This window comes from Malania oleifera, chromosome 2 (assembly GCF_029873635.1).
Source record: "Malania oleifera isolate guangnan ecotype guangnan chromosome 2, ASM2987363v1, whole genome shotgun sequence".
Classification (NCBI taxonomy): Eukaryota; Viridiplantae; Streptophyta; class Magnoliopsida; order Santalales; family Ximeniaceae; genus Malania; species Malania oleifera.
In genome coordinates this window covers 142,978,376-143,003,389 of record NC_080418.1, presented here as the reverse complement: position 1 = coordinate 143,003,389, position 25,014 = coordinate 142,978,376, and the positions used below count along the sequence as shown (strand labels likewise).

General features: G+C 34.9%; 1 protein-coding gene across 3 annotated transcripts; it reads left to right on the top strand.

The window, feature by feature from the left end:
• Positions 1 to 790: 790 nt before the first annotated feature.
• Positions 791 to 23,368, top strand: LOC131147843 (sister chromatid cohesion protein PDS5 homolog D-like). Of its 3 annotated transcripts, XM_058097455.1 has the most exons (7): positions 791 to 872; positions 1,336 to 1,356; positions 4,267 to 4,586; positions 10,188 to 10,309; positions 10,705 to 10,882; positions 13,639 to 15,289; positions 22,909 to 23,368. In XM_058097455.1, the coding sequence occupies exons 3-7, from the start codon at positions 4,541 to 4,543 to the stop codon at positions 22,910 to 22,912; spliced, it is 2,001 nt and encodes a 666-aa protein (XP_057953438.1). In that variant the 5' UTR covers positions 791 to 872; positions 1,336 to 1,356; positions 4,267 to 4,540; the 3' UTR covers positions 22,913 to 23,368. The 3 variants fall into 3 exon arrangements, with proteins under 3 accessions (XP_057953438.1, XP_057953437.1, XP_057953439.1); XM_058097454.1 differs by lacking the exons at positions 791 to 872; positions 1,336 to 1,356; positions 10,188 to 10,309 and having other exon boundaries at positions 4,210 to 4,586; XM_058097456.1 differs by lacking the exons at positions 791 to 872; positions 1,336 to 1,356; positions 4,267 to 4,586; positions 10,188 to 10,309 and having other exon boundaries at positions 10,862 to 11,120; positions 13,573 to 15,289.
• The last annotated feature ends 1,646 nt before the right edge of the window (positions 23,369 to 25,014 follow it).

Genomic DNA, 25,014 nt, shown 5'->3' with positions numbered 1-25,014 from the left:
TCAGTATTCTTCAGGTTACTCGACTTAGTCACCTTAAAGGGTCACTTGGTCAGACACTTGGTCGAACCTTGTAGCAATTCGATCTCAGTCTGAACCTTAGAGTCTGCATTGGGTGACTTGGTCGCCCCTTGTGTTGTCAATCGCACCACATGGTTGAACAAAGTCTTCTTTCTCTTTTGATGCTTTGAGGCCTTTAGAAGTTGGTTGAACATCTGATTGAGCTTTAAGTACCCCAATTACTCCCTTGGCTTCTCGTAATGCTTTAACTCCTTGGTTTTAACCTGTATTTCCTACAACACAAACAAACCTTGCCTAACTCTAAACTATGTTAACAAAGGGTTACCTACAAGATAAAAAAGAATAAACAAAGGTAATTGAGGGTCTAACATCTTGCATTTTAGGGACTCATCATTAATCTATCGAATTATTATTATTATTAACACTAGCGCTATTACTACTATTATGGATTCACTTAATTATTCACTATCATTACCATCAACATGTTAATTAAATTGGTTTCTTTGTGGATATATGATCAATATATTGATTTATCCCATAAAAGCTCTCGTCAAATTGGTTGTCACCTATTGAAAACTACAAGATATAATAGATTTATTTAGTTTTTGTTATTTATTACAATTGAAATGTTTTTAGAAGAAACGACAATTTAAGAAACCTATAATATTTTACCATGAAAGAATTACTTTCATTTTGCGATGAAATACATCTCTCTCTCTCTCTCTCTCTCCCTTGCTCGCTCTATATATATACCGCATTCATATGCTCAATTGCTACTTGCTTGCTTGGTTTCTCACTTTCGCTTTTGCTCTCTCCCACTCTCTCTCTTGCAGATACCATCAATTACGAGAAGGGTAAAATAGATCATATTTTATTTTCTTTTATCATTTATTTTGTTCGTCTCTGGTTCAATATTGTCAAATAAAACTAGATCCTCTCTGCAAAACTCACATCGGTTTTTGTTATCTCAACTTAAGAGTGATTAAATTGTTTATTGATAATATACTTCCATTTTTCCCCTTTTGTGGATTTGATCATTATATTGATAGTTGATGCTATTATTCAATGGCAGAATCTACAAGATATGATAGATTTATTTATTTATTTTTATTTATTACAATTGAAATATTTTTAGAATAAATGACAATTGAAGAAATCTATAATATTTTTCCTTGAAAGAATTACCTTCATTTTGTGATGAAAACATCTGTGTGTGTGTGTGTTCATCGCACTTGTTAGCTCAATCGCTACTCACTTGTCTAGTCTCTCGCTATTGTTGTCTCTCTCTCTCACTCTCTCTCTCTCTTTCTCTTGCAGATATCATCAATTACAGGATAGGTAAAATGGATCTTCTCTTATTTATTTTCTTCATCTCTAGTTCAATATTGTCAAATAAAACTATATCATCTCTAAAACTCATATTGATTTTTGTTACCTTGACTTAGGGGTGATTAAATTGTTTATCAATGATGTAGTTATGTTTTTTACCCTTTTGTGGATTTGATCATTATATTGATACTTGATGCTATTATTTAATGGTAGAATCTACAAGATATAATAGATTTTTTTTGTTTATTTATTTTATTTATTACAATTGAAATGTTTCTAGAATAAACCGACAATTTAAGAAACCTATAATATTTTGCCTTGAAATAATTACTATCATTTTGCGATGAAAACATCTCTCTCTCTCTCTCTCTCTCTTTATATATATATATATATGTGTGTGTGTGTGTTAATCGTGCTCATTTGCTCAATCACTACTTGCTTGCTTGGTCTCTCTCTCTCTCTCTCTCTCTCTCAAATATCATCGATTACAGCATAGGTAAAATGGATCTTATTTTATTTTCTTTTGTCATTTATTTTCTTCATCTATAGTTTAATATTGTCAAATAAAACTAGATCTTCATTACAAAACTCATATCAAATTTTATTATCTTGATGTAGGGGTGATTAAATTGTTTATTGATGATATACTTTTATTTTTTCACCTTTTGTGGATTTGATCATTATAAGATAGATTTTTTTTTTTTGGGTTATGTATTACAATTGAAATGTTTTTAGGAGAAACGACAATTTAAGAATCCTATAGTATTTTGCCTCAAAATAATTATTTTTTATTTTGCAATGAAAACATCTCTCTCTCTCTCTCTCTCTCTCTCTCTCTCTCTCTCTCTCTCTCTCTCTCTCTCTCTCTCTCTCTCTCTCTTCTTCTTTTTCATGTTTTCTCTTTTTGTAATGAATCGTTAGGTTCATTTTAATTTGGTAACAAGTACAATGACATTAATATTCATTGATATTTTAATTAGAAATTCTTTTAATTAAAAAATTTAGAACATTTTGTTGCTTCTCTTGTTGATATTAGAACTTCTATTATTCATGACACATAGTAGTATTTCATGACAATATAAGTTATAAATTTATCTATTAAATAATTTTCTTGTAGTAAACCAATAAGGTGTAGAACTGCCATAAAATTCCTAGTTCGTTCATATGTCAACTATAATGATGGATATGACTCCTTAAATGGAATTGGGAACTATTTTCTAATTCATTTCACCTTGGCCAATGATTTCTGCAAGTTATACCACAATCAATGACATACGAGATTTGATCTCTATAATAAGAGTGATAGATCCTTGGTTGTACTCTATTTTGTCTACACACTCAAACTACTAAACCCAATCCATATGTATTGAAACTTATTTTGTAGCCTCAAATAGAAGACGTTCAAAAAACTTTAGATCTTGGGGTAATTCACACAATTGTAGCCAAGAATATCTTGACATGTAGAAAACTCCATTAGATATTATCAACACGATCATGCTTAGTGAATTTTTGTTCTTTTTTCTTTTTATTTAAAATTAGCTCCCTTATGTTTGTTAGTGTCTCTACACTACAAGTGACTGGAGATTGGCCACCAAGTAAGGCAAACATAATCAGGAGCGGCTCTTCCTAATATAGGGCCCTAGGAGAATGATTTAATTTAGGGCTCTTAATATTTTATTTTATTTTTATTTTTATTTTTATTTAAAATCAAATTTTTTAGGTACATCAAGTAATTTTAGTTGCACTGCATGTGCACTCCACCCACCAAACACATGAATTCCATGAAGCTAACAGAGATGGAGAATGGTGAATGCATGCACGGGGATGGGGTAACGAATTGAGAATTGAACAGTTGAATTAAATCTTAGGGGCTGGAGAGAGAGAGAGAGAGAGAGAGAGAGAGAGAGAGAGAGAGAGAGAGAGAGAGAGAGAGAGAGAGAGAGAGAGAGAGAGGCCATGCGTGGGTCTATAATCTATATATACATATAGGTGCATAGGCTTTATTGTGTGCAAGGGTACTGAGTATTGACACAGTAGCTAGTAACTATAAATAATGTTAACATTATTATATTAAAAAAAAAATTAGGAGCTCCAAGATTTTTGGGGCCCTAGGTAAGCACTTGAATAGCCTTAATGAAGAGCCGGCCCTGAACATAATGTAAGCTAGTCTTTATACATTGTCAATGCTATTCATAATTATATTGTTGACTCAAAAAGTCAACATATATGATTAGAAACATTTAAGAACTAAGTGCTCATAACTAAGAAGTACTAGTATCATGTTCTTATCTTCCTTATGAATTTGAATTCTCAGTTTCGGTACTATAAACTTATTAATGCAATAGAGATCAATTTATATTATATAACCAATTGACTTATCCTGATTAATTATAATACGAAAAATAAAAAAAAGTCCAACTTAGAGCATATGACTGCTAACACATATATTATTGCCTAGTTGAATCTATTTGATCATTTGTAACTTCTTTCAAAAGTTCCACAGTTAGAGATGTTTATGAGTGTTTTTAAACTAATCTATAGAAACATAAATTTGAGAAATTATATTTCTGTTGGTGCTTTCCACTAAAAACATATAATTGGTCCGTCGCAATTGGGTGTTCTAATCCTTTCACTTATTTTAAGCTCTAAAACTTCCATAGAAATTTCTTTGAATGTTCCTCACTCGATGCTAAATCCCTTGAGCTCCTTTCATTTGAGTAAAAAGGAAAGCATTTTCTTTATTAATTAAAGATAACATTTGTTAGAAAAAGAGATATTGAAAAGTAAAAAATAATAATAATTTGGCAGAAAAGAAAATATTATGTTTCAATTGAGTCGTTAAGTTCTATAACTGCAAAGTTATAAGTCTTCTATGTTAGAATTTTGTGGACTTATATAATTTATTTTATAAAATTTCAGACTTAACGAATATCAAACATTTTGTGAGCATAAAATTGATGGACCGTAAAGTAAGTGATCGCCATATTTTGGTTATGAGCCTACAACCCCAATCCATTAGATTTTGGTATATGTGTGGGCCATGTTTGCCTAAGGAGCTCGTGATGGATAAAGTTTTCTTATGTTGGTATTTAAGAAATAAGGAAAGGTCTTACCCTCACCCTAATTCAATGTGGTTGCCCATCAAGTCACATATCCAAAAAAGGGAAAAGGGTAGTAAGCTTGATCTCTTGGGATGTTACAGAACTCTTCGGACCCTACTATGGATTCCATGGTGCAAGGTACACATCTTGAATCCATTGATTTAACTATTTCATGTTACATATGTCTATAATTGATTTGGAAGATTGTTTTAATTATTCTAGAAATATTGTACTATTGTTTATCATTCTAATGTTGTGCATATCAAAGAATTATGTGCTCTTTTCCTAAGCATGGTATTACTATTTTCATAAGAGTGATATTCCTTCTTTCAACTACATCATTCCATTATAACATGAAAGAGCCAAAACTTCATGAATTATTCTCGTGGATTTGAAGTATGAAGTATGACCTTAGGCCAGTAGGAATGATCATCATATCCTTCTCCTCTATTGGACCTCAAACACTTAATTTTGGCATTGCAACGAATTTATATTTTGCTTTTATCAATTTTAGAATTCAACTTCATTTTTAACATGCAAAAGGTACACATAACAAAATACAAGTACTGTCATAAACAAATATTGGAAATATTTTTTACCATCTAAAGTAGGCGTAGCATGTAAATCACATGTATCACTATATATTAATTCTAGTATGTTAGGACTTTTTTCAACATTTGAAAATGGTTGTCTAGTTATCTTAGTTAGCAATTGCAAGTATTACACTTACTAATATTTGACATTCACAACTTGCAAAAAATCTACCTCAATCATGTTAAACGTTTTCCTATTATTATCATGCACTAATGTATGATGCTATAAATTGTTGTTGTTAAATGAAGTGTATGGGCACTAGAATTTTGATTGAACACTTAAAGAGTATAATAAAATGAACTGCCTTATCATTGGCATGCTTGTGCGTTGCTTTAAAGGGGTATGCTTCCAGGTTAGAAGGGTTTATAGTAGCCATCCTCCTAGGATGCATTATATGCTTGTGGGGGTGCATACATTATGCAAGGATAACAAGAACAACTATCACATGATAACCCATGGACGAACGAGAGAAAAGAGAACATAAAGCAATGATAGGTAGGCTTAGAACTATGTTATAGAATAGAATTTATCTTTTTAGCTAGTTTTATAGATTCACTATAAAATATTTCATTCCATTTCGCTCTCAACCCATTTTATTTTAGTGTACCAAACATAGGATAAGCCTACTCATCACAAGGTTTGCAAATAGGATTTGCACACTCCTTACGTACAATGGTTGCATGTGTCGCATGTAGTTAATGCTTTTTTGAACTAGGGTCCCTCAATATGAATGAGATGTGCCTTGGCTTGTGCACACATGAGGAACTCATGGTACTTGTTTATTCACAATAAACAATTAGTGCTCCTATATATAAAGAGTCTCAGGGGAGTCATCTTGAGAAATGTAAGACAAAAGGGAAACCAAAAAAAAAACACCACAAAGAGAAACAATACACAGGGTCAAGATAATCCAAGGTTTTTAGGCTTTTGAAATCATCTAGTCTCCTTAATTTACAAAATAAAAAAAGAAGAACCAACTAAGTAATGACATTAAGTTTCTTAATATTAAGTTTAAATAATCCATCCTCCTCCCCCCTACAAAAAAAAAAAAAAAAAAAACCACCTTTTGAAAGTATGAATTTGTTTGCTTCAAAAATTAATGTAAACTAATTTTAAGCCATTCTCATTGTATATATGTCTTACCATACCCAAGTCAATCCTCCAGATGTGACAAAATTCCCTTTTGGAGCATCATTCTCTTTCCTATTTGAAAATCGGCATTCTTTCTTGTAGTATCCCAATTTGTCACAATGAAAACAAACACATTTTTTTTTCTTATATTTTAGCTATGACCATATTGGTTAGATGATTGAACTTTTTCTAGTCCTTTTTAAATTACTATCCACGAAAAGGACCTCAAAATTATCATTATGTTAGTCGTTTCTATCCTTTTGGTAGTGATGTTTCTCTTTAGTAGGTGATTAAAGAATTTCTTGAGATTGGTATATTCCTTGTTGAATTAGTGAGTAAAAAATGGAAGAATTCATCACAATGATAGGTCCCTCCCTCTATTTATAAATATATGTCAAGCATATTCCATTGACCAAAATACCCTTACTTACTCACACTTACAAACGTAACACTAACGCATACTCGTAATGCTAAATGACCATTAACACCCCCCCCTCAAGCTAGATCATTACGGAAGATAACTGAATAAAAAAATTTACCACCAAGGATAGAGAATGATATTTTCTTAATGAAAGATCAAGCAGTGAACACGACATCACTCCAAAAAACTTTAGATACATTCAATTGATACAAATAGGTTTCGGTGACTTTAAGAATATGTATATTTTCCCACTTTGCAACTGCATTTTGCTGGGTACTGTAGGGCATAAGATGACTAATTGATCATACTAGGTATTGAAGTACTCCTTAGCATTATCACTGTGAAGTATCCTAATTGGCATATTAAACTGAGTCTTGATTTGAGAACAAAAGGCACAAAATTTATTAAACAACTATGAATAACTTTCATCAAATACAACTAAATTATCATGGAGTAACCATCAACAAATATTATAAAGTATCAAAACCCCAACTTTGATGTGACATGAAGAGGATCCTAGACTTTTGAAAGGACTAACGACTCGCGCGTTTATTGACTTGAGAAGCAAAGGGGATGCAATGACATTTTCCGAATTGATTGACAAAAATCGTACTCAAGATTAAAGTTATAAGTCAAAGTAGGAACTAGCTGTTTCAACTTGTTCAAGGATGGAAGGCCAAGATGACAATTGATTTGAAGTGTTGTAGTAGTTGATGTACAGGAAATAAGAGAGAACGACTCAAAATAGTAAAGTCCATGAGCCTCATGTTGTCAATTGTCTTCCTCGTCTTCAAATGCTAAATAACCACAAAATCTAAAAAGAAGGCCACAAAACAATTTAGTGACTTTATAAGCTTATCAAAAGACATGAGATTGAAAAAAGATTTAGGAATATATAAAATAGAAGAAAAAATTATGGTGGGAGTAGGAGTTATTGATCTTATCCCTTTAAGTGAAGTAGTGGATCCATCAGTAAGTGTGACTTAATTAAGGTTGATTTTCATAATATTGGAAGGCAGAAAAGAATTTGGATACATTTGTATATGGTTGGTGGTGGAAGAGTTAGTGACCTGAGGACAGGTGGGAGAGATACTAGATGACTTACAAACTTTAGGATGACTTTTCTAAGCAAACGTGCAATGTGATGAGATGCTTGTTAGGATGTCTAGTGCCTGATGGGAGAAACATATTTTTGGCATTTGGAAACTACATCCCACAAAGGCACACAACGTTTGACAATTAGAGCAAACCATAAGCATACAATGAACAAGACAAAAACGAATTCAGAACACAATAATACCACTATTTCAGGCCTTAATGAACTTAATAAACATTGACAATCAGCTTCAGGCATTAGCAAATGACCATTCCCAAAATGTTGCATCTGAGCAACTAAAAAAGTGATATCTTTGGGCAAAAAAATGACAAACCACTTGTTCTTATGGTGTGGGGAACGATTTAAGAGATTTGGGAAGAAATTGGAGAAAATGGCAGCTCAAAAGACTTTTAGGCATTGACATGTGCGTTTGGCATAGTCGAATTTCGGCCGGCGTGTGGTAGTGCATAAAGGCTCTTTTGGCTATTGAATTTTGTAGAGTAGTTGATTAGCAGGTCCTATGGCTTGCTATGTGGTTATTTTTGTAAAATATGAGGTATTTCTCGAGGTCTTAAAGAGTACAGCAACATTTAGAATTTTTCTAGCAACTATAGATTTTGTCAGCAACTCTTAAACCCGCTTCAAGACTTTGGTGATGTTGATGATCCTTTTACAGCAGCAGGGGTTTGCATGGTGTTATGATGTTTAGGATTTGATTTAGCAGCATATGTGTAATTAGGGTTTTGGTTGGATCTTACTCTAATACCATGTTAGATTACTAGTTCATCGAAAAGCTTTAGTTGTTAGTTATGGGCCAACAATGTATATCAAGGGTTAACACTTTCCTGAGTATACAATTCGATAGCAAGTGGAGAGATAAAGAATTGATAGATAAACCCATTATAGGGAATACAATAATTTTCTTTTTTTCAAACACCACACAATAAACACAAACAACAAGACTAGAACTCAAGACTTCCCAAGACTTTTTATACCATGTTGAATTATTGAGTAAAATGGAAGATCTCATCATAATGATAGGTCTCTCCCACTATAAACATATGTCAAGTACATAATAATGACCAAAATACAAAATTTATTTTAAAATTTTTCTAGAATAGAAGTAACAACAATGGACTTATCTTTATTTATTTTGTTTGGTTTAAGATGATAGAGATTCCTTTAAATTTCACAAAATTGTCCAATTACAAACCTAAAGTTAAGCATCTTGTGATTATTAAATTTATTTAGAAGGAACTTGTTGCTTTCAACATCTTTGACAATGAAGTTTTTGTTCAATACAACATGAATTGCTTTTATAGTAAAATTGAGAATGTGATCGTAAAACATAAGATTATATGTTTCTCACTTTTTTCATTGTTCAATTGGCCTCCAAAACCTTCCCCTTTAATTAAGTTAGCTTAGTTTTCTTGAGAATATGAACCACATTTAACTTTGTAAAAGAAGAGTGCAAGAATGTTAGTGCAAAGAAGGTGGCAAGAAATAGTGAAAAAGTTTTACTTATGTCACTTTGCTCAAGGTTTTTTTTGCCCCATCTCAATTTTTATGCAATAGGCTCAAGTGGGTATCCTCTAAGATACAATGAAGTGGCTCTCTCTACTTAGTGACTCTCTATTTGTGCTTGCACAAGCAAAGACAAATCTCTGAATACTTGCAATAAATTAACAATTGCATTTCCAAAAAAGTTTTTTTCCTTATAAATAAATATACGGTCTTGGATGTGTTTGTAAATATGTAATTAGAAAAACTAGTTGAAAAATAAAGGAATTTGCTTGCAACATTGGACTTTGTTCATTTATGTTATGTCATCCTAACTCATTTTATATTTTAAAATGTGCCCTCTAAGTGTCATATTGAGCGCACATGTTGCCTAAAAGTGCTATAAATTGTCCTTATGGTATTGCACTCACGTGAGACTCACACTTATATGAGATCCACACTCACATGAGACCCACTTATGTATAAAAACAAATACCTATGAAGCATCTATGCAAATAAGGCAACTAAAATTTCATTTTATTTACAAATGAGACAACGCCTACTATTACCTCTCCCCACCTCCCCCTAGAAAATCAAAATCAAACCTTTATTTTGAAAAAAAAAAAAATCTGTCAATGAGGATAAACAATTTATTGAATTATTTATTGTGAAACTGAAAAACAAGCCTCATGGAGTGCTCAGGGGTTGGTGGAACCATGTGTCCCCACTACCCTCGCTGTACTTTGGCTTTTACACGTAATAATTGATGTCATTAAATGGTTGCTTCTTGTTGATATTATCGCATACTCATACATTGTAATTTAATTTTTCTATGTTGACTTAATATTAGAAAACAAAGTATTCTATGAAAATTAGGGACTAAAATGCGATTTGGTTTTTCATTTTTTAACCTTAAATTTGTAAGTAGGAGGAAGGTTCATGAATGCAATGAAACTCTTAAGATATATGTTATAAAACTTTACAAAATTTTGTGCAGGCATTAACTCCACTCAAAAGAACTTCAGATACAAAAATTGTATTGAAATTTGTTCAAGTTCATTCAAATCCATTCACTCAAATCCAAATCCAAGATCTGAAATCTGTCCTCCCACAAACAATGTAAGTAACTTTATTATTCATGAATAATTATTGACATCATATTATATCATATCATATCATATCATATTTTGTTAAGAAATTTATTGCATGAGACTTGTGATGTTGTGCTATTATTTAAAAAACTATTTATTTTACAGCTACTTTTACCTTATATTTGGAAATTTTAAATTTGAATCTTAAATTTAAATTTTGAAGAATTTAAATAAAACATAACATAAAATTATACCAATTTTTATCAAAAATCTAAAATCTATACCCCAAAATTATACCAACTTTTCAATTAAAGTATCCTTGCCATTAAATTCATTAAGAGGGTGTTGAGGAGTGATTAAAGTTGTGAGAACTAAGAATTGAAACTTGAGTCCACTCTGTCAAGCTTGCCATATTTCACGCAGAAAGCCTTCCTTGAAGTGTTGCCACAAATGAAAGCCCAGGCAGCCACGTGGCACATTGCAGAAGCATTCCCGCCCATTCTGAAGCTGACATGGCGTGCTGTGTGTTACAACTTGCTCGCATTAAAGCCCGGGATAGTCCTAAGCACAATCTCACCTGGCTGGAGGCTGGAGCCTGGAGGTACTCTCTGAACAACACCCGCTTGATTTTTCTTGTCTTCTAGTGATTTTTTGATGCATAAGTAGCTCAAAATTTTAGGGTTTCTTCCACTTGAGTTGGGTCTTTTGATCTCGTCGTGTCTAGTTGATGCTCTGTTGAGTTCAGGGTTTGAGGGGTCTTCTGGGTTTTGAGGGACAAGCATTCTCTTATTTTTAGGGATTTCTTGGACACCTGTGCTTTCTTGATAGCATAATTTCAGGTTTGTTCTTTAAATTTCTGGGTTTTGCTTGAATGCTTTTGTGTTACATGTTCTTTTATTTATTTGTTTATTTATACATATCATGGGTTTTATCTTCGTAGCATAGGTTTCAGAGCTAATATGGATTAATAGCTTTGCTGGTGGTTTGATAATCTTGTGGAGGATTAGGGCTTCAGCCTCAAACACTCAAAATTTGGTTGTTTTGGTTTCTAGGTTTTCTGGATTGCTTCTTTTTCATCAATTGTTTATTCTTTGGGTGCATAACTTGGGGTTTCTCTTCACAGCATGGCCTAGGGAGCTGCATTAGGTCTATGTGTTTTTTTTTTTGTGGTTTGACAGTTCCTAGTTCTGATTATTAATTGTAGCCTTCAAGAATTAACTTTTTTGGTCTTTGGAAATTTTTTTCTGACTTTGAATGCTTTTCTTTTAGTCGTTTCTTTTGTGGGAGTCCATTAGATTAGTGGGGTTGCATGTGGCTTGACATCATTCATTCTTGATTCTATTAACGTCTGTTTGCAGCAGGTCTCAAGATTGTGGGCTTTTTGCCTTTTGGTTTCCATGAATGATTTTATTTCATAATCCACTCCCCCACCCCCCTTTTTGTCCATGGTAGAGCTTTTTCATTATAAAACATGTTCTAATGGCTGCAATGGATCGATAGGGTGAGATCAACAGGTTTTTTGTTTTGGTCTTCAAAATTTATTCGAGACTTTTGAGTGCTTTTATTTTAATCCTTTCTTTTGTGGATATCTACTATCTAGGGCTGGGAGCTTTGGGAGTCCATTAGATTGGTGGGGTTACATGTGGTTTGACAGCATTCAATCTTGATTCTATTAAAATCTGTCTGCTGAAACTCTCAAGATTGTGGTATTCTGCCTTTTGGTTTCTTTGAATGATTTCACTTCATAATCCCTCCCCCCATCCATGGTAGAGCTTTTTCATTATAAAACGTGTTCTAATGGCTGCAATGGATTAATAGGGTGAGATCAACAGGTTTTTTTGTTTTGTTTTGTTCTTCAAAATTTGTTTAGGACTTTGAGTGCTTTTCTTTTAATCCCTTCTTTTGTGGATATCTAGGGCTGAGAGTTTTGGGAGTCCATTAGATTAGTGGGGTTGCATGTGGTTTGACAGCATTCAATCTTGATTCTATTAAAGTCTGTCTGCAGAAAGTCTCAAGATTGTGGTCTTTGGCTTTTGGTTTCTTTGAATGATTTCATTTCATAATCCCTCCCCCCATCCATGGTAGAGCTTTTTCATTATAAAACGTGTTCTAATGGCTGCAATGGATCAATAGGGTGAGATCAACAGGTTTTTTGTTTTGGCCTTCAAAATTTATTTGGGACTTTGAGTGCTTTTATATTAATCCTTTCTTTTGTGGATATCTAGGGCTGAGAGTTTTGGGAGTCCATTAGATTAGCGGGGTTGCATGTGGTTTGAAAGCATTTAATCTTGATTCTATTAAAGTCCGTCTGCAGAATGTCTCAAGATTGTGGTCTTCTGCCTTTTGGTTTCTTTGAATGATTTCATTTCATAACCCCTCTCCCCATCCATAGTAGAGATTTTTCATTATAAAACGTGTTCTAATGGCTGCAATGGATCAATAGAGTGAGATCAACAGGTTTTTTTGTTTTGGTCTTCAAGCTTTATTTGGGACTTTGAGTGCTTATATTTTAATTCTTTCTTTTGTGGATATCTAGGGCTGAGAGTTTTGGCAGTCCATTAGATTAGCGGGGTTGCATGTGGTTTGACAGCATTTAATCTGATTCTATTAAAGTCTGTCAGCAGAATGTCTCAAGATTGTAATCTTCTGCCTTTTGGTTTCTTTGAATGATTTCATTTCATAATCCCTCTCCCCATCCATGGTAGAGATTTTTCATTATAAAACATGTTCTAATGGCTGCAATGGATCGATAGGGTGAGATCAACAGGTTCTTTTGGGTTATAAATTCTGCAGGTCTTCAAAAATTCAATTAGGTGCGTGGCTTTTTGAGGCTGTGGAGTTGATGAATTAGGATTTCAGAGTTCTAGGTTTGACTTAAACAGTATATTAATTTACCTTGTAATATTGACTCTCACAAATGAATGAGTATGTGGATCTTCTGTGCTTGTTTTACAAGGGAGTGGAGAAGCTATCAACTGCTGCAGATAAGGACTTCAGTTCTAGGTTCTTGATATTCTAAATACTGATTGTAGATAGCAATAACCTTGGTTGGGGCATCTTTTGAATTTTTTTCTAGTCTTCTAGATTCATTTTTGTAAATCTTCAAATGCCATGGATTATGGTCTTGATAATTCTTTCTCTTGCAAGAGTTTTGTGAATTAGGTTCTCTTGTCATCTTTCCTGATATTAATTGCCTTTTTTTATTTCGTTTTTTGATAAGAAACTTTAATGTTCCATTAGTTTCTTGATATTGTAGTGTAATCTTATCACCATTCCCCTTGATGTTTGTAGGGTTTTCAGATTTCTCCTGCTATTTATTTCTGGGGTTTTCCTGAGGCTATAATTCATATTTTTCAGGAATGGATAGCATGATCTTGGCTGATCTTTTGGCTGGTAAAAATAAGAAGAAATTACAATCTATAGCTCAGAAGGGAACTGCTGGTAAAAGCAAGATCCCAGAAGCATCCATAAAAGGTCATGTCAAGGGGAAAGTTGGTGGTTACCGTGGCAAGTCTAAGGGAGAGAAATCTGTAGTGGAAAAGGACAATAAAGGTAGTGTTGCAGAGAAAAATAGAAAAGTAGATAATGAAGAAAGTTGCAGGACTCCAAGAAAGCGCAAGCGGGGTGCTGATGAGGAAATGGTGCAGGCATTCTTTTCTTCGAGTAAAAGTTCTAGGCTTCGGCCAAGAAAAGAGATGCCTGCCTTTCGAAAGATTGAACTGAATGATGGTGATGACGAAAAAATTATCGGGAAGAGAATTAAAGTTTATTGGTCAGGATCAAGAAGATGGTTTATCGGTCGAGTTAAGTCTTTTGACAACGAAAAGAGTCTACACAAAATTCATTATGAAGATGGAGATAAGGAGGACCTAGACTTGCGGCAGGAGCTGTTTGAGCTCGAACTTATACCTGGCGATAGCTTCACGCTGAAAAATGAACCCATTTCAGTCAGAAAAACAAAGAGTTCTGATGGTGGCAAGCTGAGTGCAGAAGCCTTGAAGGAGGACTCAGTTAAGGTGGCTGATGCTGAAAAAGTGAAAAAGAATCATGGGAGAAAGAAGAACAAAAAGGCAAAGCAGGCTGTGAAAATTGGCAGCTCAAAATCTCAGAGGAGAAAAGATAACATTGTCAAGAAGACTGATGACCATGTTATGGAAATGGATGCTGGTTCTGGGAAAGACCACGACAAATCTGAATGTGTGTCAGAAATGGCTATGGATGTTAATGAAGCTCCAAAAGTGCAAGCTATCAAACCAGAATCCAAGATTGGCATTCATTTGAAGAAACGGGCGACTCAAAAAGCTGTGAAAGGGAAAGGTTCTAATTTGCAGAGAGGGGAAGATAGCAAACCGGCGGAGAATCCTGCTGCAAACATGGAGATTGAAACCAATGTTGAAGATGCTCTAGATGTTCTAGATGGCAAGACAGAACCTGTTGCAAAACATGTGAATGAAAAGGATGATAAAGAAATTGGTCCAGACATTTGCAAGAGAGAGGAGATCGGGCGTGATGCAGAAAAGCGGACCACTTTAAAGATAAAACTGGCAACCAAGGGTGCAATATATAGAGCAAAGGATGACATGGTGGGTCTATCTGCAGATGCGAAACTTGCGGCTCATGCTGAACAAGTGGAGGAAATAGTGAGTTCCAAAGTCAATGTGGAAGGACCTGGCGATGTTAATCCTGCAAGAAGTAACAAGGATGAAACAGGATCCCTGTTGGGAGGAGTCAGCGAGGGAACCTGTCAAGTACCTGCTAATTTGCAGCGTGCACTGGATGTCAAGAACAGTGAATCTTCAGGAGAGTTACTAAAGGAGTCCTCTGAAGGGACAGTGAAGACCAGCATTCTGGGCCCAGAAGAGCTGGCTGAGAAGCAGGATGGGGCTGGTGATACCCATGTGGACTTGACCAGCAGGATAACAGCAAAAGCAATGGAAGGTGGAAACATGGAAAATGCTGAGAGCCAGAAAAACTATTCCAGAAGGGGACGATCTAAAGTCCGAACACAGTGAGTATACTTTTTATTCTAAAGCATCTTTAAATAGAGCAGTGAATGAAATATTTTGCTTGTTTGTCTTCTGCTTGAATTGTGAGTCAATGACTGATTTTTGTATTCGTGCACTAGTGCACTTGTGCGTGAGGTTGTGCGCAAGATATGGGCCTTTTAGCCCTATTGCATATTGTTTCCTGGTACAAGTTTTAACTTATCTTCACTAATGCATTTCAGTTTATGGGTTTAAAAAATAGTGAATTAAACACATGCACATGCTTTATTTGTTTGCTTACTTTTTTTTTTCTTTCTTTCTATGCTTCATATTATGTTGCCATTTATCTAATGAAGTTAATTTTTCACTAGAAAACATGAACAATGGAAAAGTTACAGGACTGCATGACATCTCAATTGAAGTTTGGAAATGCCTATGTGATAATGAAATTAACCAAGACTATTTTTTAAACACACAATTATAAGAACTAAGAAAATATTAGATGAATGGAGGAAAAACACTTTAATACGTATATACAAAAATAAAGGAGATAATGGAAAATTGTTATAACTATCATGGACTTGGACTTTAAGCCATACAATGGAACTTTGAGAAAGGGTAACAGAACAAAGACAATGTTAGAAACAGGGTTTTCAAAAAGTCAGCTTTTGGTTTTATGCCTGGAGATCAACTGGAAAATATATTTTTTGTTAGAAAAAGAGAAATTCATTAAAATAGGATAAGAGAGTACAAAGGGGATGAGAATTCCTCAATATACAAATTCAAAAAGAAAGGAAATACTAAAACTGCTACAAAACAAAGAAACTGAAGAGCTAGGCTAAAGAGCCAACCAATCCCGCTGAATATCAGAGAAAGCATATTACCAAAACCACCAGAAGCTTACACCCACAAAGAAGCCAAAAGCAAAACCCTTTGCCAATAAGATCGAAGTATGAAGCTCGATCATGAAAAGCCTGATTATTCCACTCTAACTAAACAACCTGAATAGTTGCATAAACAAATCCCACAAAAGCTTGGCCTCCTGCTTTCCAAGGCCAACAAGATCAACCAACACAAACGACCAGCAAAAAACTTCATATCCAATATTCTCCCATTATTAAAAAGCTTACCCCACAAACTTTAAGCCACAGAACAATGAATGGGTAAGTGTACATGATCATCATGGTTACTGTTAGAATGCTATTTCACCTAAAAGCCTAACCTGATATGTTGTGTGCCTACATTGTATATCAGACTTTGACATTCCTCTGCACGTGCAGCCCAACGGCATGTGGAGAGATAAACAAACGATAAACAACACCCATTATAGGGAATAAGATAATTTAATAAAACAAACAAGAAACATAGACAACAAGACTAGAACCTAGGACCTCTTGTCAATATGTCTCTGATACCATGTTAGAATATGACTTTACCTAAAATCTTAAGCTGTTAGGTTGTTGACTAACAATGTATATCAGGCCTTTGACAGTTATTATCTGAACACATGTTACAGATATTATTGAAAGAGACATTTATGGCCTACAAACATTCAACAAATTGTTAGTGTTAGCTGTATTAAGAATGACAATCCACAGAAGATCTTTTGCCTTCAAACAAATTCTAGCTCTCCCCAACCAATTAGCAAGAGGCAACAAATAAAAGGAAGGGTTTAAGAAGATAGTGAAATGATTTACATGAATAAATCCCTGAATTTTCTAAACAGATGAACAGATCCTAGTATTCGCTTCATGAGAGTATCTGAAAAAAGATAGCAAATGTAAGAGATGGGAAAAGCTCCTCGGTCTCCCTATTATTTAGAATTTTGCAGAATTTAGAGTCCCAAGAGGTCTCCATGTCATGGATAGCAAAGAAAGAATAAATAGATGAAAATCATAATTCACCTCACCATAGATCCTGCCAAAACAGAACCCTCCTACCATCTCGCACTTCATATTTGATGCGAGAAAAAAAGGAAGGAGATACCTGTGAATCGAATTTCGTGGATTTCCATGGCTAACTCTAGCTATAGAATTAGCATCTCATACACATTCTTGTTTACTAAATTTACTTTTGATAACCCAATGCCATAAAGAATCTGTTTCTAAAGGGAAGGATCATAACCACTTGCCCATCATAGCAGTGTTCTTAGGCGCCGACTTAAAGCACTAAATTAGAAGACTTCACCCCCTCCCCCACAAATAAAAAAAGGAAAAACACCACTCATCCTTTGACCTGCAAACAACCTCATAATTCACAAGATGATCCCTTCCCTCATCAATCCCGGTCCAAAGAAAATCTTTCATTATCCTCTCTAACCTATTGCCAACCCCATGGAATCCTAAACAAGGATAAAACATATAGGGGAATTGAAAAAAGGCATGCCTGGATTAAAGTAATGCAAGCACCAAGAAAAAAAAAAAAAAAAGACCCTCCTACCCCCATCAAGACGCATAAGAGACCTTAGGAAAGATTGGAAGCCAAAAACCCTTAGCTCTTGGATTACCTCCCAAAGGAACTCCCAATAATGTAAAAGAAGAGAGACTTGCGCATTATTGACCTAGAAAACATAGGGCACCTAAGTCCTATGGCAGATTCTAGGAAAAAAAGGAGTATGCAGTAGGTATATAGATGTCATTAGGGATATATATGATATAATAGTGACTAATGTTAGGACTATATGTGTCACAATAGGAAGGGTGTATCCAAAATGAGGTTCCATCATGTATGGTGTTTGCAGATGATATTGTCTTAAGAATCTATAGGTTTGAAGATAAGTAGAAAGAAGACAAAATATAAGAATTAGAGAAAGATTAATCTTGACACTCACAAAATTTACTAGCAATAGTAGATTTTGACACTGTAGATTGGTTATGCAAGTGAATGAGAAATTGAAGGAGGTTCAGTCAACCAATTGCCATGGATCTTTTTGTTGGCCTTTAGCTTTCAGTGACTTCAACCAAAAGCATATTGGTTGTCTATTCACATAACAACCATGTCTATGCTTTTAGACAATAATGAAAAGGAGTTTTCATTTATTTAATTAAATAAATTCTGGAAGATGACTTCATGAGGACTTCCATTGCTCTCTACTGTCCATTTCGCAGAACTTTAGGAGGGTATTGCATAGTCATGAGGTTAAGGGCAAGGTTGAAACAAGGGAAGGCTTATGGTGGATACTAGGCACGTCAATTGTTCCTTTATATCCATTTGTGTTCCATGTATTTGTAAACAGACATGTAGATGGTCATGTCCTGTGCCTCAGTTGCTGGATACTACCTAAACCCCAGACCTGTGTTCCAAAATCTTGATTATTGTCACTTTGTTTTGAATTTTGCTGGTGTACGACCGTGCAACTGAACTGCATGGGGGTGAGAAAAGGTGATATTTAATAAGAATCACCCATTAGAACGAAACCTTCTAACTTGAATTTATTTTTTAATAAAAAATTCAAACCTTCCAGCTTTAAGAAAACAAAGTTATTCTTATTAGCATTTGCTCATGGCTTCATGATGATGGCAATCTAATGATGACATGTCTAATGGATTTTGAAGATGTGACAAATACTTCTTTGTTTAACTGTCTTACCTTTTGTTTTTCCTCCCCTATATCTGGGCCCTCTCCGCACTTGGCTGAATCTGCCTCCCTTATATGGTTACTTTACTGGAATATACCCTCAGATGAATCTTATTTTTTTATTTATTGAGATATTTTTAAATTCAGGGTGGTTATTTGATATGAAACAATCAAAATGCATAGTTGTAGTTGTTTTCATGTTAAATGCTCCATTGTCCATTAGTCTGAGATAATGATACAAACTCCTTTTTGATTTTTTTGTCCATAATCAGCAAATCATTTTTCCACTTTTTAAATTTCCCTTTGCTTTACCGTAGGAAACATTAGAATTGGTTCCTTGATATCAAAGTAGTGATTGATAATATGAGTTGAGACTAAATTGTTAAATTTATGAAGCTCTTACATTTGTGTGAGCAGATTGGAACAACTGGCATATAGTCACTCACATTCATGTGCAAACATATGTACTGCATCCAGTTTAAAAGCATTCGCTTAGAAAGCCAGTGTGAGTTTTACTAATAGGTGTCCTCACTTAGGAAACAAATCTTGAAACTGAAAAGACATGTTTTGTTGGTTGAAAACTTGAATTGTAAACAATAAACAACAACCAAGCCCTAGTTCCACTAGTTGGCGTCTGCGATGCCTGGCCTAGGGCAATATCCTCTGAAAGCTGGAGTTTCATCAAACCTGGGTACTATCTCAATCCAAATGAGTCTAGGTCTACCCTCCACCTCCTACTGTTTCTGACATTAGTATCTCAATCCTCACTATTGTGTTATTTGGCAACAATGTAAGTGCCCAAACCATCATAACTGCCTGTTTCTTATCTTATTATTCTTATCTTCTATAGGTGTCATGCCTAACTTACCATGAACATGTTCAACCCATGATTATCTTTTATAGTTATACCACCCCTCCATGTTAACGTCTCATTTCAATGACTTATAGTGTTACTTATTTACCCAATATTCTGATCCACATAGCATGGCTGGTCCTGTCATATACAAAATTTCCTTTTAGCTTTGCTAGATCACACAACATGCTCAAGGTACTTCACTTTACCAGCCTACTTTAGTCAAATGTATTAAATCTTCTTCAATTTCTCGTCCAACATGCATGATAGATTCATGGTATCGGAATCTATGCTAAGAATTTCTTTAACATTCAGGTTTACTAGGGTTAGACTGCCACTTTCCTAAAAAAAGTTAGGATGTTAGATTGTAGGCCAATAATGTAAGATCAAGCCTTAACACTACCCTGCACGTGAAGAGATAAACAGAAAAAGGGCAGCTGGTGCACTAAGCTCCTGCGTATGCAGCATTTGGGGAAGGGATGTACATGATGGATATATATAAGCTGTCTTACCTTACATTTTTGCAAGAGGCTATTTTCATAATTGTATTATGAGTTTGAGGTGAGTGAAACTAGCAACCACTTGTTTCTTCATTGTCGGGTGGCTAAGCAAATTTGGGCTTATCTGTTCACAGTTTTGAGGAGGAATTTGGTGCTACCACAGACTGTTGATACTTTTCTGTTGGTGTGCTGTAGAGGTATTGGGAGTAACAGAGGGACAACCTTATGGAGATGTTGTGTTTTTGCCCTTTTTTGGACTGCATGGGTTGAAAGGAATTCGAGGATTTTTAATGGCAAAATAATTCCCCTGACATTTATTATGAGATGTAGTTATTTTCTGTTCTTCCTTTTGGCTCATTCTTGGGGTTTCTTTCAGGGATTTTGGAAGAAAAAGATATATACTAAGGAAGAAGAATAGGGAGTATTACAACCTAGAATAGTACAAGAAATTCCCAAAATTTTTTTTTTTTTTAAAAGACATAATAACTAACAAAATATAATTAAGGGAACCGCTTTTTTAAAATCCTGCAACTGTAATTTACTGAAGATTGCAAGTTTGCCAATTCCCCGCTGGCCTTTCTTCACCTTTCTTGTGCCACCATCTATGGGAACTTCATTTCCTCTAGGCCCAGACATCCATGACCTCCATCTTATGCAATAGTTGTTGGGCATCTACTTCCTTTCTATTAATTTCTTCCACAATAATAAGCAAATCCCATGTGAATGTTGCTTATCCTTACCCAATCCAACTTTCTTAAAAATCGGAATTCCTTCCAAACCAACCATCAAAGATGGTGGCACACATGATAGGTCCCTTAATCAGATTACTCAGACACTTACCTATATGGTGCACCGCCACCTGCTGCGGATTAACATTATTGCTCCTGGTGTTCACAAATCACAACTATTTCCCTTGTCACTAGATTCACTACACTGGTCATCCATAACTCCAAGCTTAACCCGAACGTCATCCCCATTCCCCACAAATTACACGAGCCTTCGTACCCCTACCCCCATCGATAGATATTGAAGGATGCTTTTTTGCTAGTTTTTCATCCTGACCACATTTTCACCCCCTAAGGAGGTAGAGACAGCTGCTGAATTCCCAGAACTAGATTTACCTCAGTTACTCCTATCTTTTTCTGACACCTGCCTACCGACACCCACAGAGCCATTATCCCTTTTGTCTGAAGCAGACGTTATTTACTCCTCCAATTGCAGAAGAACCTCTTTTCCATTTGTCTGCGAAGCCTGAGGGACCACCCTGTTCTTTTCAATCAGAGGCTTATTTATATTGGGCCTGGTTTAATGGCTAATCATATCTTGGGCCTGATCACAATTGTAAATAACAGGCAACATATGTTTTGGGCATGGATGAACTGGGCTAATTAAAACATATCTGATTCGTCTTGGGAGCCTAAAAAATCTGCCCCAAATCCCTTCAAATGCTTATAGTTGGTCCTTTTATGTTAGAATTTTTTACACAACCCAAGTCCGAAATCACTAAATTTTCCTGCTCAAGTTGGTCTAATAGCCACTAGCTAGTTGGACCGACGAACCTTTTCCTGCGAATGAAGCTACTCGAGTGAGTTCAAATTGAAGTCACATTTTGAATAATTGACTGAACAGCCGACAATTTAAATTTCACCCACTGATTCCAAATCTAATTCTTCTCTTGAATAATCACAAACATCTCTCCATAAAGTTTCTCTAGCCTCAGATTGAAGGGGTTTTTTTGGACTTACTTCCGTGGAGAATTTCTTTCCATCAACATGAAACATCATCCCTCGACAAGAGATCGATTAAGTATATTTGCTTTGTCAGAGGCCTAAAAGCTTAGTAAAGAGAGAGAAAGTGGAAGGAGAGATAACAAGAGAGGATTTTCAGCCACATCGGAAGGTTTGGCATCATTGCCTCAGCGGCTACTACGAGTGTTTTGCCTTGTGCATGAGAGGGAGGTCTTGGGGTACTTTACATCACTTTTGAGTGATTTTATTGTTGTTGTAGTTATTTCTTTTGGGGAATTTTGTTGGCTGATCTTTAGTGGGATTGGAGAGGGGCTCTAATGTCACTGTTTATTTGTTTTTTAAGAGTATATCTTATCCTCCACTCTCTTTAACTTTCCTTCTACTTTCTATCTTTTCTATTAACGAAGTTTTTTTTTCCTCATAAAAATATGACATTTAATATCTCGTTCTCAGATTGCCATAAGTTTTAAGATTCTATCTCCTCCTTGTGTTCCATCTACCATACTATCTTTTAGGTCTTTGTTTACTATGATGCCTACTCCATTCTTATGTTCATCTTTCGTGGTGTACTAAGGTTCAAATCTCAAATTTTCAATATCCGTAGCATTTTCCCCTATCCACTGAGTTTCGTGAAGCTAAATTATGTTAATTTGCTTTATGCTCTCATCATGTTGCAATTTGGCTTCCAGAATCTTTTCTAATATTTCAGGGGAGCTGAAAGCTGCTTTACAGAATTACTAAGTTTTCTTTGAAATGTTCCCAGGACAGTGAGCTGATATGTTTCTGAGTCACACACCAGGGGAAAAATTCAGTTTACATGTGGTCACTGTTACCACTGTTATCATTATCCTTGTTGATAAAATTTCTGGATATCCTGCCAATTAAAAAAAAAAAAATGTATCATGTCTAATCAAAGCTGATGTTCTGACGTCAGGACTTTTTCATGTTTTGTTATGGTTTTGCAGATGAAAATGTTGCATTGAGATATGAAGCTCATTTTGAAGTGCGAGAAGGCATTATATTTGGGTTTTTTTTTTTTTTTTCCAAAGGCTTCAATCCTGAGAGGAACCGAGGCTTGCAGGGATGGTGCTTGATATCATTCAACATTATAGGTTTCTTTAACCCATTTAGCCTTTACATTTTCTTTCTTCATTTTTTAGAGATTAGGTAAAGAAACTCCTTTGTAGAGTATTTGTTGTCAGGTTTCTTCTTCCTATCGTCTCTTTGCTACAAACTGCTTGGTTAGGGATGCTGAACAGTATTTCATTTTCCTTTGCAAAATCTGAGAATGTACGAATAGTTCTGAGCCAATGATCCGTGCTTTTTGATCAAGCACTGAAGTTGTTAACAATTCCAGTATGTTATGCCGTCCATGTTAATGTACTTGATAGTTGTGATGGAAATTGCTGGTATCTGATTCGATCACCTTTGTGAGCTATTGGTTTAAATAGGCAAGTTTCTTAGTTACAGCATTCTGGTATGGGAATGCATCTTCTTGAGATTTCATATTTGTGGGCTTTGATTTATCTGACATTGAAATGGGTAATGTTAGTTTAAAATTTTAATGAGATGAAAAACCCCTTCAAAGGAAATTTAGTGAAGCCAAGCCTTTGACTTAATGGTAAGGGTGTTAAATCTTGACCTGAAGGTTAGAGGTCAAAGTCACGACAGTCTCGTTCAAATGTGGAGGCAAGGATGATATTTTTTGGTGCAAGGGAAATAAAATAACAAGTGCTAACGAGTCTGCAAATGGGGTGTCAAAGGTTTGCTAACAAATTTGCATACTGATTGCCAAGAGTATGCCTAAATAGGATTGTTAATTTTATTTTGCTTGCTGGTTTCCATAAGATCTCCAAATGGTTGAGATTGCTGTAGACAGTTGCCCTCATGGATGACTTGTAAGTAAGTTGAAGGGGTTTTAACTCTTATGTCAGTTTGATTTTGTCATGGCCTTTATTGTTGTGGACAATGGCCTTGCCATAGCATGTTCAGGATTTCTTCTCAACTTTCATTATCATTAATGCTACATTTGGGAGCACGGATCATGAATTTGGATTTGAGTAAATTTAGATATAATTTTAAATTATGTCTTAGTCAAATTTAATACAAATTCAAATTAAAGGCCTTTCTAAATATAGGTAACTATCATTCATTCACTTGGAGATTGAAGCCATCTGATACATGTATATCTCACCTGATGACCATTGCTGAGATTCTCAATACAGGTTGAAGGTTTCTTTGCAATCTACAACTAGATGATTTATACGTGCAATCTGAATTGACCTGGTTGGGTACTAACCCTCTATTACTTTTTCATTTATGGTTTTTCTAGATCAATCAGCATATCAAAATGAAGCATGGGTAGTAGTTGGAACTCGTGGCTTTGGCCGAAGTGGTGAATGCTGTTTAATTTGAACCATTCTTTTAGAGGTTATAGAAAGAAATATTGTGTTGTTGGCAAGAGGGGAGGCCAAGTAGTTCTCTTTGAACATACATTATTTGTTGGAAGTCTCCCTTTATCGACCAACCAAAAAAGGATCTTGAAATCTTTTAGGGCTTTAGCTTTTTATATTTCACTACCTATTCTTCCCGTATGAAATATTATTTGCCACTATTGTCAGGCATGCTAGTATAATGCTCCCATCCTAGCATTTGAAGAGATTATATTGTGGACCTTTAGGCCTATCTCATGCTTTTGAATATTCAGAAAATGTGCATTTAATGGACCAATACATCATGTCTTTTGCATTGTGTCAATATTATTTGTAGGAGATGTATTTTTTTTTTTAAAAAAAAAAGGAAAAAGAAGGGCGGCACCTCCATTTATTTATTGATATACCCTCACTTTGTAGGGAATGTATGGTTTGTGAAATCTTACAAGGTTTATATGGCTCATTAGCTTTATGTTTTGTTAGATTAAATTTTTTTTATTTTTTAAATTTCATAACGTATGAATCTTAGAAAAATTAGGCATATCAATATGAAGGAATGTATGTTGTTTTAAATAATTTACTCTGAAGAAAAAAATAAAGTTTTTTTTTTTTTTGGAAATATAAAAGGTTAGGTTTGGT

Coding starts and splice junctions, on each gene's coding strand:
- LOC131147843 (XM_058097454.1), top strand. CDS start 4,305: ATGGACCGTAAAGTAAGTGATCGCCATATTTTGGTTATGAGCCTACAA. Junction 4,587..10,704: donor TATGGATTCCATGGTGCAAG/GTACACATCTTG, acceptor TATTTCACGCAG/AAAGCCTTCCTTGAAGTGTT. Junction 10,883..13,638: donor CTGGAGGCTGGAGCCTGGAG/GTACTCTCTGAA, acceptor CATATTTTTCAG/GAATGGATAGCATGATCTTG.